The following is a 17,113-nucleotide window of genomic DNA, read 5'->3' as shown; positions in this document are numbered from 1 at the left end:
CCATGTGGCCTCACAGCCTGTCTCATAACTGGAGAACACCAGGCAGGCCAGCCAGCATAAGCCTAGACCTCCCTAGAAACTCGAGAGCTTCCGTCCCAAGCCACTCTCCCTGCAGGAAGGGTGGGGTGGGAATGTCCCCCCCACCCCACCCACAGTGTCTATAAGGTTGGCCTCCAACTTCATGGCGTTGAGACTAGCTCCTGTGGGGCTTCTGAGGACCTGGGGGCTCTCCTGGAAAGTGCTCAGCAGGAGGGAGAGAGCCACTGGGAAGGAGCCCTGGGTAGGGCCGGTGAGGGACAGCTATAAGCACTTTCAGTGGGTGCCTTTGCTGTTTGTTCTTCTTGCCCCTCACCCCCTTAAGAAGATACCAATTCCTGTCAAAGCCCCAGGCACCCCACAGGACCTTATCACCATAACTACAGGGAGATGGCTTGGGGGTGGGGGGATGAAGCCACACCTCCTCCCTTCTGGTCCATCTCTGGCTCCAGCAGTCCTCCTCAGGTGCCCCAGGAAAAGCATCTAAACTTTTTTGTTAGCTGGGTGTGGTGGCGCACGCCTTTAATCCCAGCACTTGGGAGGCAGAGGCAGGTGGATTTCTGAGTTCAAGGCCAGCCTGGTCTACAGAGTGAGTTCCAGGACAGTCAGAGCTATACAGAGAAACCCTGTCTGGAAAAAAACAAAACCAAAACCATTTTGTCACTTGCCCCACGGTGTCACCAAGGGGATTTTTTTTCCCCCGAGGGACCGTCACATCACTAGGCCCTCCTGTTCATGTTGGAGACAAGGAGGAAAGGTGGAGAGAGGAAATGTCTGTCTGAGGTCACACAGCAAATCCGAGACAAAGCCAGGCTTTGTGCTGCTGCTCTCCCTTCCATATCTTGTGGGTGGGTAAGTGGCTCGTTAGGCCAGGAAGATGAATCTCAGTGGGACAGGTAAGTGTGGAGGGTCACCTTGAACCTCCAGCCTGAGGCTTGGCTGAAAGCCTACAGAGTACATTGGGGTTCACGTACCATACCTTTGCAGGCTCCAGGGGTCCAGCCACTCCACCTGGCCCTTCCTCCAGCCCGAGCTTGCCTGAAGCACAGTCTCAGGAGAGGCCCCCCCCCCCCCCAGTGTGGGTCCTCGTGGTTATGGAGGATAGATGTGTCCCAGAAGCAGGCCCCCAAACAAGGAGACGTTTGAGAGCATGTAGTGAATTGTGTGTGTGGGGGGGGTAGGTGTTGTAAAGGTAAAGACAGCAAAAAAGTAGCCAGGAGAGGAGGTCTTGTCACCCAGCCCCACAGAGAGCCACCAGAGCCCCCAGGGATCTAAAGAAGCCACCACCACCCCAGAGAGGGAGCTAGGATGGGTATCCACCAATCTCACCAGCTATTGGTTCTAGGCTACTGCTGGGAAGTCATTAGCCTATTGCGCCCAACTTAACCCTGGGCCACGATGTCCTGACACCATCTCTGGAGTTTCACGCAGTGTTCACCCCCTCCCCCTCTGCCCCTCCCCCCCACCTGGGACTCCGATGTCTCCATTAGTGGGCACAGTAGTAACAAGTAGCATACAGGAAGTATTATTTGTTCTCTAATAGAAAGTTAAAGTCAGATTTAGCCTCAGGCATAGCTGGAGATCTCCTTCCTACGATACCAGGGCTCTGTGCGTCTTCTTGGGGGAGGGGGGTGTGCACTCCATATTGTAGTCCTTCCACACACAGCTGGCGAGGTGGCAGCAGCCAGCCGCTGGACACACTCACACAGAGGCTCCTGTACGGTCCATGGCACCACCCCAGGAAGGACTGACTGGGCTGCGTGGGCCATGTGCAGCCCCCTAACCTGTGGTAGCCAGGATCACCAATGCTGTTCTTTGAAGCTGGACTGGTACAGGTGGTATAGCCCACCTCCTTCGCCATGCTGGACAGGAAGGGACACTTTCTCTCCCAGAGAGGAGATGCTGACAGACAGGCCTGCAGACCCACCCCATTCCCCCTCTGAAGATCAAGGCCTGGCTCATAAGGTAGATGAGACGCTCGCATGCAGGCTGGGGTTTTGCCTGTCTCCAGCTCATCCGGGCAAGGCTCAGGCGGCTGACCTTCCAAGGATACACGTGCTCTCTTCCTTGCGGCCCCTCGGCTGTGCCCTGAGATGTCACCAGCCCTCTGCCAACATCCCAGAGTACCTAGTGCTGGGGTGCACTGAGCCCCCACCACTCTGGAGTTCACACCTGCACTCCAGATGTACAGTTGTTGCCCAGTGCCTGTGTGTAAGACAGGCACTCAGTCAGGACACAGGGTCACAGAAGAGTCCGGGCTGGGGCTAAATTCACATAGGTTCTCATCCCAGCCTCCAGGGACATTCTGTGTGTCCTTCCTTCCCCTTACACAGGGTGGGCTGAGGTGTGTGCATGTGGGGGGGGGGTATGCAAGGCAGCTCCCTTCAACCCCAAACTCTCAGGACACAGACAGGCCACCAGCCAGGGGGAGGAGCTGCTTGTCACAACCCTTGCTTCCCTCCATGCAAACGGATTCACACCTAGCTGCATACACAGATCTCTTTTTCTCCCTTTCAAGTTTGACTTTGTCATTCGTCCTTGTTTTAATCCAGACAACATCTTTGCGTCTAATCTGGCTTTTCTCTCCGCCCCCCTACTTTCTCTCTCGTTAGTGGGAAACTGGAATTGAACATCTAGTCAGGCCTAAAGCTGATTCTAATCTGATGGTGGCTCCAACAGCCTCCGGGTGGTGTTCTCTCCATTAGGGTAGAGCCCTGCACAGCTACCTCTGATGGTTCTTAGCCCTGCCCTACTCCCTGGTCAGTGGGGGTGGGGGAGGGGAGGGTGGAGGGCTTGGCTTGGGTGCAGTGTTTTAATGGAATGCATGGGGTCCTGACGCGGGACTGTCAGGGTGTGGTCCCAGCTAAGACCATCTAGGACAAACTTCTGAGAGCTCCTGGCCTCACAGCGAGTGATCTTGAGCCAGCTCCTAAACCTTTCTGAGCTCAGCTTCCTTGTATAGGGGACCAAGAGTATGCCTGTCCCACGGAACCCCATGGAAGGTGAAGGAGTTGCACACCTAGGCAGAGTGTGCACAGTTGGAAGAAAATTGGGCACAAGCCAAGTCTTGTGACATCAACAATGGTGGATGGTGACACTCTTCCCTCCCCTGCTGCCAAATTTGGATCCATCATCAGGAGTTCAGCGATGTAGCAGAAGTGGGGTCTTGTCGGGTGGCCTGGCCTTGAGCCTCACAGATTGGTAACAAACGGCACTGCCTCCTGGACCCGCACTGGGCTTGGGTCTTTGTGCTACATAAAGCTCCCTGGAGCCCCCCACTTCCCCATGTGGAGATGGACACCCCCGAACCCCCTGCAGAAGTGGAAGCCGGGCCCCCAAGTCTCCTCTCGGATGTCACGGGACAGGCAGAATTCAAGGTCACGCATGCCCGCCATTGAGCTCACCACCTTCTCTCCTGTGGCTCACCAGCCTCACCCATGTAGAGGCCTGAGGGGAGTCTAACCACTCCCCACTGCTTCCCATCCTCTCCCCAGGGTCCAGGTGCACGTCCGTGTTCTGGCCTCACTGTCCGTGTCCCTGGCCATCTTCGTGGTTATGATTGTGCTGGTGAAGGTGGATACTTCCTCCTGGACCCGAGGCTTCTTCAGCCTCACCATCGCGTGCATGGCCATCATTAGCAGCTCCTCCACCATCTTCAATAGCAGCGTTTACGGCCTCACAGGCTCCTTCCCCATGAGGAATGCCCAGGCACTGATATCAGGTGAGAGCCCACCACAAGAGGAAGCCTCAGTGGTCTTTCCAGAAAAAGAAATGTGTCCTGGGTCCACTCTGCTTTTCCTAGCATCACCAAGCAATCCATCCCAGACTAGGTAGCTGAGAGCTATTCTTTGGGCTCAGTCTGCAGCTTAGACAGCAGATGGGGGAGGTGGGTGGGAACAGGTTGGGGGCACGGGACATGGCTCTCCACTGCTCCACCTAGTGTTCACAGGGGTGGGCCTCACCATGGTTGCCTGGGCTATCTTGTGGCATGGGCCCAGGCTGTACATGGAGTGAGCACCAGAGGAGAGACCCAAGCAGCCATGGAAGCCATGTTGGGAGCAACTTTCAGGGTCCTTAGCTCCCCTAGACTCCAGATGGGTCTCTGGCTCCATGGAGGGTGTAGGTAGTCATGGTAGCAGAACGGGTCAGTCGATGTGGGGTAGGACCATAGCCATGATGCAAACATCCTATGCCTTCAAAGCATCATCTCTGAAACTATTCTGCTCTCCTCTCCTTCCCTCCCACCTCGCCTTGCCCCCTCTCCTTCTTTTTCCCTTTCCCGACTCCTTTTCCTCCCTCCCTCTTTTCTGTCTTTCTTTCCTTTCCAGTTTTATAGAGCCTCTACCCTGTGCCAGAGACATCCTAACAGAGCCGATAGTCTAGTGGCTAAGCTGCTGGCTCCCCCAGACCGTGCTGTGCCATGGCTTGCTCGGACCCTGACATGGGGCATCTTTCTAGCTGAAATCTGGAAGTGGATGCTATGCCGGTTACCGGGGGACCTTGGCTGTTTTGGTTTTTTTTTTCCCTCTCACCTAGATGGCCCCACTGGGTCAGTTAGCATCTGTTTTATGTGAAGACCACTGTCCCCTAAAGCAAGCCTGGAGGCTGCTCTTCTCTGTGTCCCCATGTGTCCCTGGTACTTTTTTTTTTTTTTTAACCACTTGCCTACCTGAGAAGAATGGCACAATGCACAGGACTGCACCTGTTAGTTAATATGCCGGGCGGGATGCGGCAGGGATGACAAGTGCCTTGACAAGCGCATATCCACCCCTCCCTGCTCCATACCAGTGCCAGACATCACTAATAGATCCCTATCTTTCCTCCGGAGCCTCTAATTCCCTCTCAAGCCAGCACTTGAGGCAATTACTCTCTGTGGATCAGAGGCTAGATATGAGACCCGTCTGTTTGCCATTTTTGATATAGGATTAGGCTTCTCCTCTATCCCAGGAAACCCTTGGGCCCAAAATAAAATAGAAATGAACTTGTCACTGGGTTTTCTGAATACAGTCAACACGTTCCTGGCACAGCTTCTAGAAAAGCAGGGCCGGGCCCAGAGGAATGGCTGTCAAACACTAATCCCTCTGTCAACTGCTGACTGGCCTCAGAAAGAGGCTCTTTTCCCGCATCTTCTCATTCCTGCCCCATCTCGTTGAGCTCTTCAGTATGGCTTCAGCCCTACAAGGGCACACGGCCCCACTAGTCTACCTGAAGATCTCTAGAGAAAAGTGTCTCCTGGGAATTTTTTTTTTTGAAGGTCTAGTTTTTCAAAAGTGTGGGCTATATGGCACAGCCCTATAACCCTGTACTTCACAGACCGAGACAGGAGGAATGTGAGTATCAGAGCCACATAAGTGAGACTCTGCCTCAAAGAATAAGAAGAACAGGTGAAACTAAGACTTCCGTGTCAGCACTGCAGTGCACGGTCCTCCCCGGCACCAGGCCAGCACCCTGGGCCAACTGAGCTGCCTCAGTTTTCCAGCCCCCGGCACCCTGAGCCCCCTTTGCTGTTTGGTCCAGAGAAGCCCATCTGTGAATCCCGTGCATGTTGGCATCTGAGGAACAATTCATTTGTTTCGTGCGGGTGGTTTTTTTTTTTTTCAAAGTCCTCATTTGCATATATTTCCATAAGTGATGAGATAGAGAGAGTCATGAAGGATGGGCTCCCGGAGGCCCGGTTTGTGGCTGCCGATAATATTGTAGATTCAAGTTGGAAGAGAGAGGGGATCAGTCGGCAGGGCTGTTAAGATCTCTTCCTCCTGGCGGCCACCGAGCCGGCTCTCTGAGCTAACCCCACTTCTTCCAGAGCGCCCAGGTGGGGATTAAGGCTTCTCAGAAGTGGGCACTCCCCCTGGCAAACGGTTTACCCCATTGCTTCTGCTTTGATGTGGGAAAGATGGCAGTAGCCAAATAGCTAATTGGGAACCTGAAGATTTACTCAGCGTTCGGCTCCTGTCTGCGTCAGACTCTGTTTAACAAGCAATAATCCTTTTAATCCCTATAGCAGTCCTAAGGGTGGGCACTCCCACTTCCACGGGATCGAGCTGAGGCACAGAGAGGTCAAGAGGCTTGTCAGGGATCACACAGCATGAGTCCCCACGATCACTGTGCTAGTTTGTGTTTTGCCTGCCCTCAAGTCCTGGCTTCCGGCCCCACTGGGCTGAAGAACTTATCTGGGGGAAGTTGAAATAATTGTTTACCGGCACCAAGGGCAGTTCCCGAAGTATGGGAGAGGCAGTAAGGTGGACAGAAACACTTGCCCGCTGTCCAAAGCTCTGAACCTCAGACTGTAGGGACTCACCTCTCCTCATCCCCAACCTCCTGTCCAGTTTCATATGCTGTGAGCACCAAGGCGTTTTCAATGTCATGGGGGAGGGGTGGTGGTGAGGGGGGTTGGATTCTGAGACCATCTGCCCTCCTGAGCCCGTTGTGATATCCTCGCGGTGTCCTCTTGATCTCCATAGGAGGAGCCATGGGAGGGACAGTCAGTGCCGTGGCCTTGCTGGTGGACCTGGCAGCATCCAGTGATGTGCGGGACAGCACGCTAGCCTTCTTCCTCATGGCAGCAGTCTTCCTTGGGCTCTGTATGGGACTCTATCTATTGCTGTCCCAACTGGAGTATGCCAGGTGAGGTTCCCCTGCCCTGCCCTCCACACCTGGTCATCTGATTGGATCATAGGTCCCTGTCCCTATCGGTTGACTGTCCCCCAGGACTGTGAGTTTTCAGAGGGCTGAAGCATGAAGGAGTTTTGTTCCCCGGTCCCTCAGTTGTGTTGTAAATCGGTCTTGGGTGGGAGGAGCTGGCTCTGACCACACCTCTAAACCAGTATTGCCTGAAAGCTTGTGGTCGGGAAAGGCAATGGAAGTGGGATTGAGTAAGGAAACAGTTCCTAACACTGGACACGCCCCTGACTATATCCCACTACAAAGGGGCTCCCAGTGCAAGAGCCCCAAGTCACACAGATGATTCCCTTCACCTGCTCCACTGCTCTGAGCTCAGAGTTGGGAGATACTGGCCTGGGCTTCTGGACCTTCTGTGATGGCTACACTTATGTCAACTTAACATGAGCTAGAGTTATCTGAAAGGAGGGAACCTCAGTTGAGAAAATGCCTCCATTAGATCCAGTGGCAAGGCATTTTTTAAATTAGTGATTGATGGGGGAGGGCCCAGCCCATTGTGATGTAAGACCCCAATCCTCAGTCAGTGGTACTTCCTTCAAGATGCCCCTGAGTGAGACACCAAGGCAAGGCAGATCAATGCGAAAGCAAGAGGTTTGTTTTCCGGCACGCTGGGGTCGACCTTCAATTGGTCCCTCAAGACAAGTTACTAAGAAGGCGACCCCGAATGGCTATTACAAGCAGTTTTTACATCACAGGGGCACAGGTTACATCAGCAAGGGTACAGTTCAAACTTCTTGGCTAAGCATATTGACCTTTAAATCTATTGGCTAGCAAGCATCATATGCATTTGAACTCTACCTGGGGCTTCCCAGAGGGTCAGGTAACTATCAGTCAGTACATTCTGAGGATTTTTTACTCTACACTGATCCTGTGGGTGGAGAATGGAACTTGGCCTAGCCTTGACCCTAGGCGGGTGGGTGTAAGGCTGGTGAAAGTCCCTAGGGCCCTTCAGTGGGTGGTACCATCCCTGGGCTGGTGGCCCTGGGTTCTATAAGAAAGCAGGCTGAGCAAGCCAGGGAAAGCAATTCAGTAAGCAGCGCCCCTCCATGGCCTCTGCATCAGCTCCTGCCTCCAGGTTCCTGCCCTGCTTGAGTTCTTGTCCTTGTTCCTTTAGTGATGAATAGCAATGTGGAAGTGTATGGTGAATAAACCCTTTCCTCCCCAAGTTGCTTTTTGGTCATGGTGTTTCATTACAGCGATAGAAACCCTAACTAAGACACCGCCTGCCTCTATAAAACTGCTATCTTACACAGAAGAAACTGAGGCTCAATGAGGTGCAAGTCTAACTGGGAATCTAAAAGAAAGGCAGATTTATGGTGGAAACCAGGACCAGGTGTCAGCAATGAACTGCCTCCATGTATCTCAAGCCTTTTGTTTTCTGGCACACTGAAATCGGTCTGCCTGCGCCTCCTGCCTTTCAGACAGCTGAGGCCCAGAGAGCTTGAGAGGATCAGGCAAGGTCACCCAGCAAGGCAAAGTACCCCAACGGAAGGCATAAAAAGATGGATGGTATTGAAGGTTGAGAGTGTGCAGGGCAGGGATCCTGCAGAGGCGGCTAATCCTTCTGATCTGAGGGCCTCCTAGGAGCTTCCATAGAGACAACCAAGCACGCTCAACACTGCAGGAAGCTACCTCCAGTGGCAGGAGATGCTTGGTAAGCCAGTGTGTGATGGCCATTCCTAGTTGTCAACTTGACTGCATCTGGAACTGACTGAAACCCAAGCCGCTGGATACAGCTGTGAGGCTCGGGGAGTTCTTATTTAAATCATTTCAGGTGGGAAGACCCACTTTTAGTCCAGGTCTTTTGATGTGAGAAAATGCACCTTTAATCTGGGTCATACCTTCTGGTGGCAGACCGTGTAAAGGATACGGAAAGAGGAAGCGTTCTCTCTTTGCCTGCTTGCTCTCCATCTCCCTTCACTAACAGGATTCTGGCATATACTGAAGACTAGCTGAGACATTTAGTCTCCTGGATTAACAACTGCTGGGTTTTTGGACTTTCTGGTAGTAGACAGCCACTGTTGGACTAACAGGACCACAGCTTGTAAGCCATTGTGGTGGTTTGAATAAGAATGGTCCCCATAGCTCATATAATTGAATGCTTAGTCAACAGGGGAGTGGCACTACTTGAGAAGGGTTGGGGGCGTGGCCTTATTGGAGGAGGTGTGACTTTGTTGGAGGAAGTATGTCACTGGGCAGGTGGTGGAGTGGGGTGGGGTGGGGTGGGGTGGGGAGGGTGGTGGGCTTTGAGGTTTCAAAAGCTTACTTCGGGCCCAGTGGCTTTCTCTTCCTGCTGCCTGTGGATCAGGATATAGAACTCCCAGATACTTCTCCAGCACCGTGTCTGTCTGCCATTTGCCATGTTTTCCACCATGATGATAATGGGCTGAACCTCTGAAACTGTAAGCCACCCCCAATTAAATACTTTCTTTTCTAAGAGTTGCTGTGGTCATGGTTTCTCTTCATAGCAATAGAACAGCTAAGACAGCCACTGTAATAAATCCCCTCTCTTTAAAAAAATATTTTTGTTATTATTTACCTTTATTTTATGTGCATTGGTGTTTTGCCTGCATGTATTTCTTTGTGAAAATATCAGATTTTGGAGAAACAGACAGTTGTGAGTTGCCATGATGGTGCTGGGATTTGAACCCTAGTCAGTGGAAGAGCAGTCCGTGCCCTTAACTGCTGAGCCATCTCTCCAGCTTCTTAAAATTTTTACATGCATTGATGTTTTGCCTGCATGTGTATCTATGTGAGGGTGTCAGGTCCCTTGGTACTGAAGCTATAGACACCTATGAGGCACTGGGTAGATGCCAGGACTTGAACTCTGGTCCTTTGGAAGAGCAATAGTGCTCTTAACTGCTGAGCCATCTCTCCAGCCTGTCCCCTTTCTATGTGCCCCCTGTGTGTATGTGTGTGTGTGTGTGTGTGTGTGTGTGTGTGTGTGTGTGTGCACTATGGTGTACATATGGAAGTCAGAAGACAACATAAAAAGGTTGGCTCTCTCCATGCACAGCACAGGTTCCAGGTATCTAACTCATGTTGTCAGCTATAGCATCAAGCATCTTTACCTGTTGAGACATCTCAGAATTTTAAAAGTACAAGTCTTTGAATCCATGGATCTCTTCTGGTGTGCCCGTGAATATATGTAGATTACACACTGCCCTGGGACAGGCAGTATGGAAGGGCCAGGCAACCTGCATGTCACTTCTAGGGGGGGTCGTTAAGGTGCAATGCTCCAGCTGTGATACAGTGACAGAATGGAGGGCCATAGAGCCATGTGAGTGACAGGGTGGCCACAAGTCAGCTTGTCCAGATTGCAATAGGTATGTGTTTGTGAATGCTGGGATGCGTGACCTAGGCTGTTGTGTGTGTTCTTTATAAAATGTATGTAGTCATTAAGGCTGAGGGCTTAAGATCTGTATAGCTGGGTTCTACGTTTGTTTCAGAATCTCTCTCTCTCTCTCTCTCTCTCTCTCTCTCTCTGTGTGTGTGTGTGTGTGTGTGTGTGTGTGTGTGTGTGTAATTTCATAGGGTTTTGTGGGGGGAGCATTGATTATGTTGAGACAGGGTCTCACTCTGTGGCCCAGGCTACCCTGGAATGCACTGTGTAGCTCAGGGTGGCTTCAGTTCACTGTGTAGCTTAGGATGACTTTGAACTCCTGACTCCTAAGGGCCAGGATTACAGATGAGCTTCCATGTGGTTTTATGTGTTACTGGGGATCAAACCGAGGGACCTCCTGCATGCTAAGCCAGCTCCCTTCTAACTGAGCCACATCTGTACATCCTTGTTATCCCCCTTCCCTCACACCATCTTAGCTGTTTGGTTTTAAGATAGGGTCTCACTATGAAGCTTAAGGTGATCCCAAACTCACTGCAATCCTTCTGTCTCAGCCTCCCAAGTGCCAGGCCTGCTGACCTGAGACACCACACTCTGCTTACATTTTACATCCCTGGGTGTTTTTACCCCAACACCCCCCCGCTTCCAACACCCCAACACCAGGCTAGGGGGGACTCCATTTCCCGTGCAGTGATCAGGGCTGGTTTCCTATCTCTGCTCATGGTGTGGCCACTACCTTTGATCCAGGGACTCAAGTCCAACCTGGCAGACTGAACAGGGATAAACACAGGCCATGTTTAACAACTCACCCCTCCTATGTCATGCTGTGGAATCCTGGGCTTAGAGGTTCCAGGGCTTGGACTTTGCCTGTTGGGTCTCTGAGGGCACAGTGGTTATGCAGATTCTGCCATCTTCCTTCTGTGGCCCTGGAGTTCAGGTCCACAGGGACCCACTGACCATGTCCCTGTCCCTGCAGGTACTACATGAGGCCAGTTGCCCCAGTTCGAGTGTTTTCTGGTGAAGACAACCCATCCCAGGATGCTCCCAGCGCCTCCTCTGTGGCCCCTGCATCCAGAGTGATGCACACACCGCCCCTTGGACCCATCCTGAAGAAGACGGCTAGCCTCGGGTTCTGCGCAGTTTCCCTCTACTTTGTCACGGCCTTCATCATCCCCGCCATCTCCACCAATATCCAGTCCATGCACAAAGGCACCGGCTCTCCATGGACCTCCAAGTTCTTCGTGCCCCTCACCGTCTTCCTCCTCTTCAACTTTGCTGACCTCTGCGGCCGACAGGTCACAGCCTGGATCCAGGTGCCAGGTCCTAGGAGCAAGCTGCTCCCCGGACTGGTGGTCTCTCGGTTCTGCCTTGTGCCTCTCTTCTTGCTCTGTAACTACCAGCCGCGCTCACACTTGACCAAGGTGCTTTTCCAGTCGGACATCTACCCAGTGCTTTTCACCTGCCTCCTGGGGCTCAGCAACGGCTACCTCAGCACGCTGGTGCTCATCTATGGGCCCAAGATTGTGCCCCGGGAGCTGGCTGAGGCCACCAGTGTTGTGATGTTGTTCTATATGTCTGTGGGCTTGATGCTGGGCTCAGCCTGCGCGGCCCTGCTTGAACACTTTATCTAGGAGGGGGCGGCAAGGATGTGGGTACTGTGTGAGTGTGTGAGGCTTGGGTCCTTAGGAGATGGACAGGGTAAGCCAAGGTCTCGAGGTGTTAAGCAAGGGGTTGACATTTTGTTTGATGCAGAGCAGAGCCCACTCAGACTGCCTTTCTCTCAGACTGCTTGTGAGCCACATCCTTGCACATCTTGGGCAAGGAGACATTCCAAACACAGCCCAGCCTGGCTCATACCTGTAATCTCAGCATTCAAGAGAATGAAGCTGGAGGCCCACTGTGAGTTCAAGGCCAGCCTGGTTACATAGTGAAACCTTTTCTCAAAAAATAAGCTAAAAACAAAAACCCTGAGACATTCCAAACACTTCCAGAGAACACTCCAGAGCCGACTGAAGGGCAGGGTGAGGTTGTAGCCAGGATCTAGCCCAGTTGGTAGGATGCTTGTTTAGCCTCCATAGAGCCCCAGCTCCTATCCCCAGCCCCGAATAAGCTGGGCATGTTAGTGAAAGCCTGTAATCCTAGCTCTTGAAAGGTGGAAGCAGCAGGGTCAGAAGTTCAGGTCATCCTCAGCTATTTAGGGAGTTTGAGGCTAACCTGGGCTACAGGAGACACTGTCTCAAAAAAAAAAAGACGCAATTGTAAAGAGTGGGGTATGTTACAGTCATAGCTCATAAGTAGCCCATCTCTAATTTGTATTGTCACAAGGCCAGAAGCCAGCCTCACTCTTTCCAGCTGACATTGAGGTGGGAGAGAATCTCAGGGCTCCCTGTTCTAAGAGAGGCTCCTGGATTTGAGGTCCCCTCTGCAATGGCCAGTACTCAGACTTAGGGCCCTGTCGTTGTCCTACTCTGGCCAGCGACAGGAACGACACAGACACCAAGTTGGGTTCACGCAGCAACTTTACTTCAGGCTTTTTCTTTTACAGCTCTCTTCCCCAGCAGCTTCTTCTTAGGGCAAGGGCTAAGCTACTCTTATTCTACTTCTGGCTTCTACCTAGGGCAAGGGCTAAACAAACTCTCTTCACTACTACTGGCTTCTTTTACAACAGCTAACTTCTACCACTTACAACAGCAGCTTTTACTACTCCATCCTTCTCGCAGCAAGGGCTAAACTTTTCTCTCTACTCGCACCGACTCACTTCCTTCTAGCTCCACCCCCACCTCATCCAATCAGAATTCACATATGCTCCAGGAATGAGCTTAGGTCGTTCACAGATAGGCTGACAGGTCTGGATCACGAGGAACTGTCCAGCCTGGCAGGCAGCCTACACATGCAGCCTCACTGTGCATGCTCGGGCAAGGCAGTAAACAAGTGGGTTTCACGGGGCCTGAGGCTGCACCTGCTTCCCGAATCTCCCCCTTTTTGTTTAATTAGTAGCTCTGGGATCAGCATCTGTCTTAGGTTGCCCCCATTCGTGCCACATCCTTACCCATCATCGGAGTGACGAACTCACTTTCGCCATCCTGTCTTAGGTTGGTATGCGCACGTGAGGGTCTTACCCGTCATTGATTACTGATCCAGCATGTTGAGCCAATATTAGGGGAATGTTCCTGCTTCCAAGGCTACCATAGCCTTGTTTATCAGCCCTGTGCCGCCTTCGCATATGTGCTATCCACCAAAGCATTCCTCCATACACAACAGTCAGCAGGAGCGCTCAAAAGGCCATCCCTCCCCAATTTTTTAAAGAGTCCCACAGTTTCCTGGATGATCTCCATCCATTGCTTTGCAGTTGCAATCTCCACATGGGTGTTGTTCACGGCAACAATCGATGCCCGTAATTCCTTCATCTTTGTGTCAAGATCATGAGTCTAATTTCCTAGCATCATCACACCAATTGCACAAGACAGATTTGCAGCTCTGGAAAAATTCTGATACTGAACAGAGGTTACACATATTCCTGACATATGAGCCAAGCTCTGGCTAAGGGTGTTAATTGGAGAAGAGATTGTAAATCGGAATCTCCTTTTAAAATATCGAATAACGGGCATAACTCTGCATTGGGAAAATTACAATAGGGCCGAATCCAATTGATATCTCCTAACAATTTCTGAAAATCATTCAAGGTATGCATTTTATCCCATCTCTCAATTTAGTACCTAAATAGTGTTTTACTTCTGTCTTTTGAACCTTTTCTGGGGCTATCACCAAATTCCACTTCTCCAACTATTTAGTTAGAGTCCCAAATACTTCTTCCACTTCCACATTAGAGGATCCACAAATCAAAATATCATCCATACTACGCTTTCCCTTTTTGTCTCCCTCATCTTTAAAGGGGGGAGGAGATGGCAACAGAGGGGCTGACAGTTCGGGCGGCCTACAGCGCCTCAACCTCCAGCGGAACATCCAACTACAGATGTCACTGTTGCTATTGGTCCCATCGCTGTCACTAGTAGACCCTTCAGAGCTAGATTCCTTCTTCTCTTTTTTTATCTTTGGTTTGTTGTCTAAGCTGTTTAGATTTTCGGCGGCTAGCCTGAGAAGCAATCTCAGCATTGTTCTTTCCGCTAGCGTCCCTCAAGCATGCCCTGACCAAGATCCAAATGGCTAACATTTTTACTGTCATTTTAGTCGCAGTTGAACCCATATCGTTTAAATTCCCTTCGTCTCTATTCCTGAGAACCTTAGTGCTCTGTCCCCTTTTTTCTGGGAAACCTATCAGGCCTATGCTTTCTTTACTTGCTGAAATTCCTTTCGTCTCTATTCCTGAGATCCTTAATGCTTCGTCCCTTTTTTCCCGGGAACCTTACCGTCATCTCTATACCTGAGAACCTTAATGCTTCGCCCCTTTTTTCCTGGGAACCTCACAGGCCTGTGCTTTCTTTAAATACGGTTGCTTACCAAAATTTCCTTACCTCCGTTTACTAAAATTTCCTACTGCTGTTTATCACTGCTTACCAAAAATTTTTTACTTACCTTTGCCGACCTACGCGATGAGTTCCCCGTTCCCCGTATGGGCTACCATTTGTCGTCGTCCTACTCTGGCCAGCGACAGGAACGACAGGGACACAGGTCGGGTTCATGCAGCAACTTTACTTCAGGCTTTTTCTTTTACAGCTCTCTTCCCCAGCAGCTTCTTCTTAGGGCAAGGGCTAAGCTACTCTTATTCTACTTCTGGCTTCTACCTAGGGCAAGGGCTAAACAAACTCTCTTCACTACTACTGGCTTCTTTTACAACAGCTAACTTCTACCACTTACAACAGCAGCTTTTACTACTCCATCCTTCTCGCAGCAAGGGCTAAACTTTTCTCTCTACTCGCACCGACTCACTTCCTTCTAGCTCCACCCCCACCTCATCCAATCAGAATTCACACATGCTCCAGGAATGAGCTTAGGTCGTTCACAGATAGGCTGACAGGTCTGGATCACGAGGAACTGTCCAGCCTGGCAGGCAGCCTACACATGCAGCCTCACTGTGCATGCTCGGGCAAGGCAGTAAACAAGTGGGTTTCACGGGGCCTGCGGCCACACCTGCTTCTTGCAGGGCCCCAGCACATGCTGGTTCCTGGGCTCTGTGCCTGAGGGCAGGCTAACTAGCTGGAAAGAAAGCCCGCACAAGGCAGGCCTTCTAAGCCTTCCTCTCTGAGGCCTGGGCTCCTGAGGCTCCCTTTGTCAGGGACTGAGCCTGGTAGGCCTGGTCTCCAGATGAGGACTGTATGGTCCAGTGGTCTACCTACAGCCTATTTAGGGCATGGGGAAATCTTTTTAACAGTCATGTTTACGGGTTGTTGGGGTCCTTGGTTCGAGGGCATAATAAATCCTGGGATTCTCAATGTGAGCTTGGTTGGTGTCTCCATTAATTGTGGCCTTGGCAGGAAGCAGTGTGCTAAGGTTGGGTGATTTGGAGGGATGCAGGGAAGGCTTTGGGACCTGTTACCTTCCCCATTGCTGTAACAAAATGCCTGATAAAGCAGCCTAAGAAAGGAAAGGTTTCTCCTGGCTCACAGTTTTAGAGGGGACACAGTCCTCTGTCGTCAAGGTGGAAAGGCACAGCAGTGGATGTGGAAGTGGCTGATCATTCTGTGTGCACGTCTAGGACCTCAGTCCACCGACGGTGCTGCACTGCCTACATGCAGGGCAGGTCTTCCTCAGTTACATCTCTCTGGAAACATCCCTGCAGGCGAGTGTGTTTCCAGGGTGATCCTCAAGCCAGTCTCAGAGACAATGGAGATGCGCCATCCTACCATTCAAGAACCAGCAAAAGTGTCCCTCCTAGGCTTAGCCGGAGGAGGGACAGCAGCAAGCTCTTCTAGACTACACACACACACACACACACACACACACACACACACACGGGACCTTGTTTGGGGCAAGCAGGGGCAGGTCCAGAGAGCTGTGATCTCAGGAGAGAGGCAGAGACTTCCTCCTCCACCCTCCTGTCCAACATATGTCACTGAGAATTATACAGCTACCGGGGAGGGAGGAAGCAGGTGAGCTGAGGGTAGGCAGGGAGACGTCCTCCTGTCCAAGGTGTTGCCCAGTGGGGCTGTCACCTCTGCTGTCATAGGTTTCCAGAGGGCAAGTTCTGGTTTCATAGGTAACAAGGGCTTCTGAGAGGCTGTTCTGGGAGGAGGGCTGGCTCGGGGACCAGAAAACTTTATTAGACGGAGAGGAGAGCTCATCTCCAAGACATGACTACTTCTGAGCCAAAAGGCAGTGGGGGAGCACGGGCTGGGGGATCTTGCAGATGCTGATTAAGTGGGAGGCAGTGTAATCCCCTCCAGTGGCACCAGCTTACACTCCCTACCGTGGTCTGATCACACTCCCACTCGGCTGAGGAATGGGAGAAGATGCCCTTGAGAGGTTTTCTAAACTTGAACCTAGTTAAAAAAAAAAAAAAAAAAAGAAAGAAAAAAGAAAAAGAAAGAAAAAAAAAAAACCTACCTTCCAATCCCAGTGTAATGCTGTGGGTGGTCTCTGGTGTGGGTCCAGGGGGTTGACCCATCCCAGCCTTGGGTGTGCTAGAAGTGTCTGGTTAAATAGAAGCAGCTGTGGTGTGTGTGTGTGTGTGTGTGTGTGTGTGTGTGTGTGCATGTGTGTGTGCACGGTGTGCACATGCACAAGTGTACACGAGGTGGGGTGGGGGTGGGGGAATTAGACTGCTCTCACATGCTCTGGTGGAGGGGTTGGCTCTTAGGGACCAGAGTTAGCATCTGAATGGACGGAAAGGTGATAGAAGCTGTGGTTTGGTAGCATCCAGACAGAGGGATGAATTCATGCTCGTCCTGGGTATAGAGGAGAAGTAGCTGATCAGCTGGCAGGGTTATCTCCTTTTGACTCGCCTGAATGGGCATATTACCGAAGAGCCGAAGAGCCGTCCCTCTCAGAAAGGGGAGCAGGGAAAGAAAGGGCAGTTCCAGGCAGGGGCAGACACGAGACAGCTTGTGAGCAGCCCATGGGTTTAGCTGCCCTGCTCTCCGCCTTGAGTCTTCTGGCCACAAT

The 17,113-nt window shown here is 51.6% G+C and overlaps 1 protein-coding gene across 4 annotated transcripts in view; it reads left to right on the top strand.

Annotated features, from left to right (window-relative positions):
- Slc29a3 (solute carrier family 29 (nucleoside transporters), member 3) overlaps positions 1 to 15,449 on the top strand; it is a 40,778-nt gene extending 25,329 nt beyond the window's left edge. For 2 of the 4 annotated variants that reach the window (XM_006514119.3, XM_006514120.3), the window contains one exon: positions 11,031 to 15,449. In XM_006514119.3, coding sequence (XP_006514182.1) covers positions 11,031 to 11,685 — 655 coding nt within the window. In that variant the 3' untranslated portion in view covers positions 11,686 to 15,449. Of the gene's footprint in view, positions 1 to 3,530; positions 3,758 to 6,497; positions 6,661 to 11,030 lie in introns of all 4 variants that reach the window. The other 2 variants (NM_023596.3, XM_006514118.4) reach the window with 2 other exon arrangements.
- The last annotated feature ends 1,664 nt before the right edge of the window (positions 15,450 to 17,113 follow it).

This window comes from Mus musculus, chromosome 10, assembly GCF_000001635.26.
Source record: "Mus musculus strain C57BL/6J chromosome 10, GRCm38.p6 C57BL/6J".
In the NCBI taxonomy this organism is placed as follows: Eukaryota; Metazoa; Chordata; class Mammalia; order Rodentia; family Muridae; genus Mus; species Mus musculus.
The sequence above is the reverse complement of the archived record's forward strand: the minus strand, read 5'-3'. Positions and strand labels throughout refer to the sequence as shown.